The sequence below is a fragment of the Dermacentor andersoni genome, chromosome 8, assembly GCF_023375885.2.
Source record: "Dermacentor andersoni chromosome 8, qqDerAnde1_hic_scaffold, whole genome shotgun sequence".
Classification (NCBI taxonomy): domain Eukaryota; kingdom Metazoa; phylum Arthropoda; class Arachnida; order Ixodida; family Ixodidae; genus Dermacentor; species Dermacentor andersoni.
The window spans coordinates 41,151,522-41,163,943 of NC_092821.1; the positions used below are offsets into that span (position 1 = coordinate 41,151,522).

Below are 12,422 nucleotides of genomic sequence, written 5' to 3' on the forward strand. Positions count from 1 at the left end.
TCGAGACTTTTTCTTTCTTAATTTGCTTACAAATACAATTACAATAAGGAACCGGACATCAAGCAGTTTTGTTCATTCATTCATTCATTCATTCATTCATTCATTCATTCATTCATTCATTCATTTTTCGGAAGGGGCGGACGGACGGACGGACGTGTTCCGTGTCATGCGCTCAAGAAGAAATTGCCTACATAGTACAAACGCATGCATATATTGAGTGCATACAGAATCAAATTCCCTGTTTCTAGGACGATTATCCTGCTCACATTTGTGTTACCATCAGTAGAAATTGAAACGCGATAAGGATTGATTGTATGAGAACTCTTGTCGGGTGTAATCTCATATATGTATAGCAGTAGGATGCCCAATCACTTCTGCAGCCAGTTTCGAAACATGCTGCAGTTTCATACGTACGTTTACGGAGCCTTGAGTAAGTCACCGTTAAAAGTCGGAATGAACCTGGCGAACGCAACACAACATATTCCGGATGATTACAAACTTGGTGAATGCAGCCACATTAACACGGCTTTGACAAGCTAAAAAACCAACGATGTCATTACATGGATGAATATTGACTCGGTGCGCGCCTACATTGGGGATCTCGCATCAGGACAAGAAGAACGAGGGCTGGCTTATCCGTCTTGTCGGAAGCAAGTACTATGTGCGCGCCTATATTCAGTGAATGCCTGTGTGCTCCTGCTATAGCGCCTGTTTCTAGGAAATTTGCAAGTCGCTATAGTAGCCTTCGTTCCCGGCCATCAGTCGCAAGAAGCACCTGGTACGCATGTTCGTATTAAGCGCGCTCGTAGATGCCGTAAAACATATACTTTGCGGGTTGTAAGAGACCCAGTTCGTGCCAAATATAGCTAAATATATTAACTTAGTGTGTCTGCGGCGCCGCTAGAACAACTGTTTTGTACGAGCGTTTCGTAGAATTTTCAAGTAAAAGGAAATTCGTGACCAGCCGCATCTGTACCCTTCTCAGAGTGCCGACAGCGAGAGAGAGAAAAAAAAAACAGCGATTTTTCTTTGTGTAGTAACACGTGCTGTGATCTCGCAACAAAACCTGAGAAGTAAAATTGACTCTCGTTGCAATCTCTATTTTCGGTTGCCCCAGCCGCGAAGGGTCCGCTGAAGTCATCGCATATCTTCTTGGGCACGGTCAGCAAATGTGTTTCCTCCCTTGCGTGAACGCAGCATTCTGAAATGAGCGCGGCGCATTTCGCGGTCACCGTTTTCCGAGCGCGTCTGTACATCCCGTCACCGTGAGAAGTTCGTCGACCGAGAAGGATTTGCCGCAGGTCTTCGACAGCGAGGCAGTGAGGCGGAACATACTGCGTCATTCTAAGTGTGTGCGCCAGGGCTACAGATAGCCTTTCCCTCAGTATAAGTGCAATTAATTGGTGCTGCAAGATAAGCGCAACTGTGGATCCGTGACTAGACATTCCAGTGTCCATGGTTCTACACGTGGCATTTCTGAGCTGGTCTTCATCGTGTGTGCGATAGCAGGGCAACAGAGCTGGCTAAGTTTCGCGCTTATTCCCTAATACAATACAGTTAGCTTAAGCAAAACCTTACAAATATAAATAAAGGGGAACGAAAAGGATAAGAGTAAGTGCGGCGCACGTTGCAACGCGAGAGAGTCGCCTTGGAACGCAGAAGGGAGCCGAGACCGTCATGGCGACGAAGATTGTCCTGCACGCCGTATTACTCTGCATCGTATCATCTGGCCTTGGGATTTCGCTACCGTATCTGTGGTCAAGTGGGCAAGAACTTAGGGCAATGTGCAAGAAGGGTAAGTTGGTTTACAACCTTTGCAGGAGAAATCCGTTACGTCTATCCAAGCGTTCGAAAAACAACCCGCGCAATTTCCGACAGCTCGCTTCATTCCCCCCCCCCCCCCCCGCCCTCTGATTTTGCCGCAGTGGTCGACCGATCCGCAACGTGTGACGAGGTAGTGGCGAGAAGCGAGACGTTCAAAAAGAATAAAGGGAAGTACAGGCCATTATTGGTAAGTCGACGTGCTCATTGGCTAGAAACTGAGGGTAAGTGAACGCGAAGACAAAGCAAAAGAAATGTCAGCCGCGGTGACGACCTAACAATTCAGTACAAGTTACGTTACCAATCTGAACTGCAAGTGCCTTGTTTTCCTCCGACCCCCAAAACGCAAGCTGTTTTCAAGAGACAATCGATATTGAAAGAAGCTCGCTTCGCCGTGACGTAAAGGAAATGAGTGAACGTAACTGGCTGGCGCATCTACGTGAAAGCAGTCTTTGAGTGCGAGAGCGGCGTCTTCACAACCGCAGTTGGTTAGGCTCTGAGAGTATCAGTAACGCACGCGGTTTGCTACCGTGCACGCGAACACGGCAAATTGGGTGTGGCAAACAGAAAGGCACGCCAGGAAGACGAAAAATTGCACGACCGAGTAAGGAAGTAGCGTTCAGCATAACCGCCAACTTCCTCACGCACAGAGAGAGAAATCGAAGAGATGAAAGACGAGGAAGTTCACCAGACGCACGTCCGGTCTGTTACACTGCGCTGGGGTTAGGAGATACCTAGACGAACAGAGAGAACCTTCTCGCAGGCGCTATCTCGCACTCAGACAGGCTCCTTTGCGCCTCTAATGTCACCAGGTGTATCTATGCCTGCACATAGATAGATAGATAGATAGATAGATAGATAGATAGATAGATAGATAGATAGATAGATAGATAGATAGATAGATAGATAGATAGATAGATAGATAGATAGATAGATAGATAGATGCGTGGATGGAACGAAAGTTAATTTTTATTATTTTCGCTTGCTTTCCAGCCCCCACAGACATTCGGGAGAGCTGTAGTGGAGTGCGTAGAGAGCACGTTGTCCGTAGCAGACATGTACAAAGTTTGCGATGAAGCAGAGACGGTAAGCATTCCGCGGGGTTCGACGTTAAAATCACGTTTGTAAAGTTGTCCTTGTCGCGACACGTTCGCGGCTAGTGGCACCTCACACGGCACGATGCATCTTGTAGGGAAATTCAAAAAAATGGATCCAATTAATAAAGACAGGTCGCAACATTTCCTAGAACAGCCACGTACTAAATGAAAGTAAATCTCTTAAGAATGCTAATGAAGCTAATACAGCTCAAATTAGTTTAATCTTTCGTGTCCATTAAGGACGTTGAGCACTAAAACATCAAATTTAAAACCGCGAGCACAATTGAATGGAATGATGTTAAGCGTGTCGCAGAGTTACGCAGATCACGTGTTGCTACAGGCGATGACATTAACCGTATACTATATAGCAAATTAAAGGCACTACGAAGGGTAACGTTGCATCAAGGCTATTACTCAATTATGCTTCTTTTCTGGATCTGCGATCATCTTCCAGACGAAGATTGGAGATACAGAGAAGACGAGAAACTTAAACACAGTGAAAATACTGTCTTTCCGTGTAAGTCGAGTGATGAAGCCGGCGTGAAATTCGAGCTACAGTTGGGTGCAGAGCTGATGTTCCACGTAAATGGCGATTAATAGAAATAAGTATGGAAGTGCGTAGGCCACGTCATGCGTAGAGAAGACAATCTGAGGTAATTGGAAAAATAGAACTGCTGCAAAGGGAAGGGAAGCGCGGTCGAGGGAGGCAGATAGATATAAGGTGGCGTGAAGTGATGCATGACGTGGAATCAGCTGAGGCGAAACAGGAGCAATGAGGCATCACTGGATCCCAGATTTGACATAAAAGAAGGTGACTGTGATGACGATGATTGATGGTGGTGAGGGTGAAAGTTATTTTCATTCTATACAACTATTTCACGCTGCTCAGTTGTGAGTGTGTAATTACAAAGCTAGCGTTAGGACGACACCATGACAGTTGGTAATGATATGCTGCTGTGCCCCATCACTTCGACCCTTACAGGACATGCTGTCGCTACATCAGATTCGTTTAGCGTGTCGGCTATTCCGGCAAACGGGGGCGGTTTGGGCGGATTACCGGATGGTCGTGGGCGTGAACGTGAGCGGCCGGGGCGGTGTGGCCATCTGGTGTTGTAGAGCTCAACCATACAAACACAGATCTAAAATTGCAGTAACCTACTTTATTCTGCTTCGCTGCTGGTGCAAATTTTCGGCAGCGACGTAATTGGGTTCACAACTACGCCGCTGTAGAAAACTTACACCCCAACTAAGAAGAATATAGTAAATGGCTCTGTGTTTAGGTGGTTGAGCTTTGCACCACCAGCTGGCGCCACCAATCTTGCCGCTCACGTTTACGCCTCCGCTCATCCGGAAAACCGCCCGCGCTTGCCGGAATACCGGAGGCACTAAAACTCTCTAAATTGTCGTTATCATTGCTGTGGTTACCATTGTCGATATCCATGTCATTGTCCTAATAGTCCGCCGAGCTGGTGACGGTTACCGCACGTATTTCTTTGTCTTTCCCTTTTCCTTCCTTTTTTCATTGTTTTTCTCTTCTTTTAGTTTAAAAAGGCATTGCAGTGCTACAGGGAAGTTATCATGGACTTCACGGTAAGACTGAGGCCTATTTCTGTGTTATTGCATTGGTTGTTTTCGCAATATTTATTACGCTTAAACCTCGATGTACAGAGGACGCAGTGAGGTCAGAATTTTGTACGTTGTATGCAATACATACAGAGCAAACGGCGCGGGTGAATGCATTTACCGAAACGTGCTCCTAGCGCATTCTCTTTGTCAGGACTTACGTTCCCATGAAGGAGATCCAAAATTCACATGCAAAAGACACTATGTGCTGCTTGAGGTTTCCACCTGTTCATGCGCTGCCGATGGTTGGCACAATCTCCGAAAACACCTATTATGTGCGCCTGATGACAAAAATGAATGTAAGAGTTCATTTATGAAGAAGGCATGCAAACTATGTTCGTATTTTGTAATGGGCTTCAAAATTTCCAAGCAAACAAAGCAAAAAAACATGCGTCATGTTGTCTATACCGACAAGTCCTGCTATATATACGTTTCATTATAGAAGTGGAACGCGACCACAAATAAAACTCGGCGAATAATATTTTCGGTTCACTTCGTTCTGTTCAATCTGGCTGTGCCAATTTCTTTCATTTCAATATAAAGCGGCTCGACTGTATTTCCCTGCGCAAGAGACGTTTTATCCGTGAGGGCAAAAATTATTTCCTCGAACCTATTCACGCGATTCGAACAGTTGCGTAATCAGAGTCGGCAGTCGCTCAAACTGGTGCAAAATAAACACGTGGGGTCAGTCGAGCCAGTGCCATTTAACATTCACCTCTCGCATCCACCTGTCGAATAAGCACCGCGACCTACAAGTAAACGCCCGCCAAGCGCATTGCTTCCTGGGCATTAAATGCGGCGAACACAATCACGCTCAAAGCGAGTGCATCCTTTCAATATTAAATCTCTTCAAAATTATGTGGCACCTCTGAGTCGTGTTCTGCACAGCTTCGCTGTTCATCCACCTACACAGAGTGGAGTGGCTCATGGTTTTTATGCATTACCGGAAATCAGAAACCTTAAGGAACATAGAAGCGCGAAGTTTGCAAGTCGGTAACTCTGCCCCGAAAACAGATATCCTGGTTCTGTCAACTGCACCGGTTAGTGTATCTCAGGCGCGCAAATTGGACATACGAATTAATAGTTTAAGTAAAAGAGCTACAATGCTTAGCAATTTTTTTGCAAAATCCCTACTCAGAAATTGATGGTATATTTCGAGCGGCCAGTCGCGCGGCAATACTGCGCGTATTCGCGGGCTTCTTTCACGCTACAGGAAGAACACTTTTATGCAGCACGACCTGAGCCACAGAAAGCTGTATCGGAAGTATTTTCATGTTGCTCTACAATTTTCTTGTGCACACGTTTAATCTAATTCTAATAATCGAGAAGTTGATGAATTAATTAAGACTAATCGTGTAATTAGGCGGTATGGAAAAAAAATAATTTCAGTATCTCCAAGCGACAGAACCTTGCTTCGGTCCAGCTACGTGGCATTTGCACAGTTTTAAAGTTTGAAGCAAGTTACGCGAAACACCTCGTAAAGCAGAAGACTGTTACCACGTCAGCGAAATCCGCAGCGGACTTCTCTTCTTCTCTTAATCTTTCCTTCCCCTTTTTCCTTTCCCCAGTGTAGAGTAGCCAACCGGGCTCAGTCCTGGTTAAGCTCCCTGCTTTTCATTTATCACCTTTTCTCTCTCTCTCTTGATGTTGAGCTTCCACTTTTAGACTGAAGCTTTTTTTTTTTTTTTTTTAATCCGCCGCGAATCCATCGACAGCGCGCACCTAGGAGCGCACAAAATGTCGAGGAGTGACCCCTGAGTACTTTAGCACGCTTGAAGCGTAGTAGTTGCTATAAAACTTGCGTTGTGATGTCAGTCTCTCTAAAGAGCGCGCGCCACCATAAACAAACAAAAGAGGACCCCACGAGAGCTACAGATACGTCAATAGTGACTATAAAATGCAACACACAGAATAGCAAAAAAAAAAAAGAAAAGTCGCAAAACCGAAAACAGAGGTGTTGTCAACCACGACATTTTTCTATAGCAGGAAAGCTTCGTGCGAAATCGACTCCACGAAGAGGCATGCCTACTTTGCGGGTGACACGAAAACTAAAGTGAAATAAAAAAACTATAAATAACTGTCATGCACTATCAAATGAACGAGAAAAAAAAGAACGATATATATTCTGCACCAAAAAGCGTCTCTCAAAACTTTAAGTTTTCTTGTATAGCGCAGCCTTTAATTTATATGCGTTTCGGTGGTTTGCTCGTCTATTTAAGTGTTACGTAAATAAATGTTTTGACGGCGACGTAATTCCCGTTTTTCTTTCGCACTTGCTCGCACCGAAGTGCGACATGAAGTGTAGACATCTGTTTAGCGCCAGTCTGATCCGCCATAGCATCATCAGATATCGCCACCCCTATGACCACCGCTACCATTCTGGCGCGTTGACGGTAGTTTTGTGACTGGGATATCTGTTTGACAGGTTAAATCACTTTGATACGCCATTACCGTTGATTACGTTGCTTTAATTCTGCGCAGCCTCCAGAGGCCGTGGAAGTTCTTGAGGAACTGGTCTCAGTATATGAGGTGAGGTCTCCGCTGATTACCACACTCCTATATATTCTCGTTCCACATGTGGTTATACAGCTATAACTTGATTTTTTGCAGAAGTTCTGCATATTCAGTTAAAACTTGAGTAAAACGATGAGATGTATATATAAAATATTCGTATGATCGTTATTGCTTTAAAAGCGCGTGGTCATGTAGGTTAGCTACCCTACACTAGGGGACAAGGGCAATAGAACGAAGAGAGAGAGAGAGAGAGAGAGAGAGAGAGAGAGAGCACTACCTGCGCACACACTTGAAGATGCGCACCTAGCCTGTAAACGGTCGCAGAGACCTGTCGACTTGATGTACCCTAGCAATACCCTCGTTGCTTTCTGCACCAGGCGTTCACAGCCGCGGTCCAAGGGCCTTTCGGTTCTGAAGACGGCCTTCAGTCTAGCCAGTTTATGTATACTATAACGATAGACATTTGAAATGGAGTGTATGCCAGTAAGAGAGCACTCCGACTGGTATCGCGAATACATAATCGGGCTAGCGTGTGCGTGTGTCTGTGTTTGCATATAGGCTTACTTGATGTGTGAGTATAGTTTTTGTTTGGTGTGCGTCTATGCAAACAGCATCGTTATTCGCGATGACGTCACTGTGATCGGGATCCGTAGATTAACCTATACACTAATCCCTTAACCCTGTAATGTCCAAACATAGTTGCCCATCATATTAGAGCCGTTTTTTTTCTTGCCACGAAGAGCAAAATCCGTAAACGTGAACGAAACAATACCTAATTAAAATAATTATTACTGTAGTAAATAATAGATCACCAATCAGTCAAAACTCGCTCCAGCGTTTCAGAAACGCCACAGTAGGCTGTGCGTTATGTTTCGCGCGCTTCTATCCAAATATTGAGGCGTTAAAGTAAGCGTAGCAAAAACTGATGCCGTGGGCATTAGAGCGCTAAGTTCGTGACCCTACACAGTCCTAGCGCAGCTTTGCGACGTGAAATTTCATCGTAAGCTGTTACATACACAGCTTTATTAGGATATTGTACATAATTAGGTTTGGGCTCGTTTAATGGAAGAAAACAAGAGCGAAGGCATGGTGTGATAGCTAAAAAGATTTCATCTTTATGCACACAGCGACCCAACGTGCTCATCGCTATTTTTGGCATTTCAGAACTGCATGATCAGCTTCTTCAATTCTTCGATGACAACTACGATGGCACCTACCGGCGGGTCAACAAAGCCAAAATAAAGTTCTAGTATGAAACGTTCCCGCCCCGCTTTTCCACAAACCCCCTATCATTTTGGGGGGGTTACTTTTTCTGAACGTGTACAGAAACGACTGCTTTATGCATGAATTGGGCAGGAGACTTTCGGGCTACGAATGCAACCTAATACACCCTTGTATCTGCTCCCTTCCTCGTAATATTGTAAACCAAACTCTGGTGAAGGAAGCCTCTCTCCGAAAACTTCGGGCTGGGCTAGCCCTTGCGCCTTGCATAACTTGTGCCCAGGGTCCGGCGCCTGAAGATCCCGCGAGTAGCCTAAAGTGATCTGCCTCCGCGTTTGCAGTGGCTATGTTCAGGGACAAAGAGCACAAGAGAGGAAGTGTTTAGAGAAACCGGGACGCGGACAGACCAACCGGCAGACTTAGTTAATTATGGACAGTAAGTTCCGCAGGATTCTTATGCAGCTTCTTCACGTAGGACTGCACGAATTTATTTAGCCATAGTGTGCCGTGTGGCAAACCATGCGATGAAAAAAAAAAATTATCATTCTGAATTGCACTGCGGTCCACTATATCGTTTCGCGCCGACCTAGTTCAGCTATGAATCTGCGCTAACGTTCCCAATGTCATTGCAAACGTGCAAAGAATATATCCCCGTATCCTGGAAGAGACCTGGACTCAAAGCTACTATTCCTCGAGTACAAAGAGCGTAGCATGCCTCGATGCATCCATTCTCCAATAGTGTCATCGTGTCACCTTTGCATAGTTAAGGTCGTTTTTATACAGAGACTTTCGCATTGAGTAGAGCTCAGCGCTGACGCTTAAAGGGTCGCTTAAACGCCAAATCAGTTGAATGTGAGAGAATATTTTTATAAAAACTATATTTTTTGTCACTTTTGTTGTAGTCGGTCGATTATTAGAATATGAGACACGTTAGTGTGTAAGAGTACTGTATCTAATCGGTATTCATGCAAGATTTTCAATGCCGATAGTTGTAGCTCTTTTCGACGACCCTTATTTTGTATGTTGCGAAGTATGGCGCGGCGCTTAGAAAAGCGAACATTTCCTATCAATTTTCTGCTTTTGGAGTGTTTGAAAAAGCTTAGTTTGTGTTGCAGCACACCATTCTGAACAGAAAAACATGAGACGGCCACTAAAGAAAAGTACATATCGATCACTAAATATAGATGACTTCAGATTGGCAAAGTATCAATTGAAAAAGCAATTTTTTTTATTTTGTGGCGAAGAGGTTGAATGTTAGACGAACAAAATTAAACTAAAGCTTGCATTTCCTTAATATTGAGCCGAAAGTCCAGCGCCCGTACACTAGTGCGACATCCCGCTTTCGAAGCGTTTTCTCGGATTCGGGTCACTGTGGCGCAGAGAAAAACTGCATAAACTTGCGAAGTTTCTTCTTCGTCTGCTTCAGATTACGACTAGACCCATCTTTGTTGATAAAATTTAATTGTGCCCTGGCAGGTGGCGTCAAAATACATCACGTCACGGCCAGCTGGTGCCAGAGCTTCGCTGCGACGTTGCCACTCGCCTCTCGATTCTTTTCTCGCCCACCGAGCCTCCTATTACAGTGATAGAGGCTTGTTTGTGCGTAGAAGGTTGATTCACTAATACGGCTTAAATTACTATTCTCTTCAGTCGCCTTTTAATCTCCGGCGAAAGGCGGTGGTTGGGTGCAGCAATTGTCGGCAGCCAACGCCCTCCACATCCTGCTACATAGTCGACATCCGTCTACACGCTACAGCCTACACCCGAGAGTGTAGGCTGTAGATTAATTTTGACCGCTTAGGGTCATTTAAAGTGAACCCTAAGCAGAGCACAAAGGTGTTTTTGCTTCGTAGAAATCAAATCAAACGAGTTTTATTATGACATGAAGAGTTAGAGATGTCTAGGGTATAGGCTCGAAGATTCAGCATGACAAGGCCTGTATACCGTAAGTTACAAATCCTAGTCACATACAAACACTTCTGGGAGAAAGAGATCAGGTGTATATAATGAGAAACGAACCAAGAAAACCACCACGCGCAACATAAGGAAAATTACTTGCATTTTATGACTGAATTAAAGAAATGACAATTTAATGGGAATCAGTGGATGAAAAAACTTGCCGCAGGTGGGGAACGATCCCACGTCGTAATGCGAAGATGTGGGATCGTTCCCCACCTGCCGCAAGTTGTTTTTCACGAAAGCACGAGCAAGCGACCCAAAGAGCGATAGAGGGAGTGAACGAGAGAGAGAGAGCAAGAGTAAGCAAACGAACGTTTTTCCTTACAGAGTCTGACCAAAGGCAAACGGCGTACCTAACCGCGAGCTACGACGAAAACACTCGAAAGAGACCACCCTCCCCCAGCCCCCCCAAAAAAAACGCTGTTCGCTTAAAAATGAACCCACAGTTCGCTGTAGCAATGGTGCCGGGTAGCTAGCTATGCAATGTGCGCGGGAGAACACTTGAACCTTTGGCAAAACCAACGCAGCGAGACACATCTGTACCCCTGTTTCGCAACGTTCCATTTCATTTTCCACTCTTTTCTCAAAAATGACAGTCACTTTAGCATGCGCCAAAGAGGGTGAAAGCGAACGCCTGCTCGCTCAAGAGACATTAATTAAATTACTTGGCATTCTTATTCGAATGCGTTCTTACTTATTGCTTGTTTTCTCCCACGAAATGTCGTGGGTTTGAGTGACTTAATTGACGCTACCTGAATTAACTGTGTCTTAATTAACTTCGCCCTATTTAACACAAAAGGTCATAAATTAGACTCTCACCAAAGCTCGTGGGTTCGAGTACCTTAATTAACTCTATATTAATTAACAGTGGTTTAACTAATTTCGCCTTAATACCAAACGTCGTGGGTTCGACTCCCACCGAAGGTCGTGGTTTCGAGTGCCTGAATCGCCTTTTTTTTGCCATGATGAGCGGCACTGGAACAAAGCCACCTAGAAAGCACTGGAAGCAGCTGTGGAAGAACACGATGACGAAAGCGAGAGCTGTGGCACGAGCGCTAGGGGCAGTATGGGAACACTGGCATGATGAGCGCCATGAGAGGCAGCTGTGGAAGAAGACGATGACGAAAGGGACAGCAGGGGCACCAGCGCGAAGGGCAGTATGGGAACGCTGGCATGATGAACGGCAGCGGAGTCAGCTGTGGAAGAAGATGACCAAAGGGACAGCAGGGGCACGAGCGCGAGGGGCAGTATGGAAACGCTGGCATGATGAACCGCAGCGGCGCCAGCTGTGGAAGAAGACGATGACGAAAGGGACATTAATAGCACGAGCGCGAGGGGCAGTATGGGAACGCTAGCATGATGAACGGCAGCGGAGCCAGCTGTGGAAGAAGACGATGACGAAAAGGACAGCAGGGGCACGAGTGCGAGGGGAAGTATGGGAACGCTGGCATGATGAACGGCAGCGGAGCCAGCTGTGGAAGAAGACGATGACGAAAGGGACAGTGGGGGCACGAGCACGAGGGGCAGTATGGCAACGCTGGCATGATGAGCGCCATCGGAGCCAGCTGGGAAGAAGACGATGACGAAAGGAACATCAAGAGCACGAGCGCGAGGGGCAGTATGGGAACGCTGGCATGATGAACGGCAGCGGAGCCAGCTGGGAAGAAGACGACAAACGCGTGACCAGTCGTACGAGCGCGTGTGTGCGCGAGGCGAGGTTACACGACTTTCTGTACCGCACGCCGTGTTTTCCAGACCATCGGGGGTATGCAACCACTTCGACTTGATAATGCGTGGCTGATGGAGCGATAACTAGGACGAGGCGGCATGGAAGCCGAAGACTGAAAGCGACAAGGATGGAAAATGAAACGGGGTCATCAGAAATTGCGGCCCCGGATCATCACGTTGTGCGAGCGTTACTAGCTAATGGAGCTCGCTGAACGAGTCAAACATAGGAAAGGTAAAAACCACGACTTGGTTTCTGTCATTAGCCTTTCAGAGCGTTTACATGTTGTGGATAGTTTTAAAAAGACCACTAAATCGACCAAAGTGTGGACTCAATTCAACGATATATTATCAGGTATGCGCACACGAAAACATTCCGACAAAAATTAAAAAGCTAGCACCACGTAGGTTAAGAAACATTGTATGTACATCTGCCCTGTTTAAAACACCGGAGTGCACCTC

The 12,422-nt window shown here is 45.8% G+C and overlaps 1 protein-coding gene across 3 annotated transcripts; it reads left to right on the plus strand.

Annotated features, from left to right (window-relative positions):
* Positions 1–1,064: 1,064 nt before the first annotated feature.
* On the plus strand, positions 1,065–8,316 carry LOC126526405 (uncharacterized). Of its 3 annotated transcripts, XM_050174320.3 has the most exons (6): positions 1,080–1,795; positions 1,926–2,011; positions 2,815–2,907; positions 4,461–4,508; positions 7,023–7,070; positions 8,220–8,316. In XM_050174320.3, exons 1-6 carry the CDS (start codon positions 1,678–1,680, stop codon positions 8,295–8,297), a joined length of 471 nt encoding a protein of 156 aa, XP_050030277.1. In that variant the 5' UTR covers positions 1,080–1,677; the 3' UTR covers positions 8,298–8,316. The 3 variants fall into 3 exon arrangements, with proteins under 3 accessions (XP_054924157.1, XP_050030278.1, XP_050030277.1); XM_055068182.2 differs by lacking the exon at positions 2,815–2,907 and having other exon boundaries at positions 1,065–1,795; XM_050174321.3 differs by lacking the exon at positions 4,461–4,508 and having other exon boundaries at positions 1,077–1,795.
* The last annotated feature ends 4,106 nt before the right edge of the window (positions 8,317–12,422 follow it).

What these genes read in the sequence shown, in the direction of transcription:
- LOC126526405 (XM_050174320.3), top strand. Translation starts at nt 1,678, where the DNA reads ATGGCGACGAAGATTGTCCTGCACGCCGTATTACTCTGCATCGTATCA. An exon ending in GGAAGTACAGGCCATTATTG is followed by an intron (nt 2,012 to 2,814) that starts GTAAGTCGACGT and finishes CTTGCTTTCCAG; the next exon opens with CCCCCACAGACATTCGGGAG. An exon ending in AAGTTATCATGGACTTCACG is followed by an intron (nt 4,509 to 7,022) that starts GTAAGACTGAGG and finishes AATTCTGCGCAG; the next exon opens with CCTCCAGAGGCCGTGGAAGT.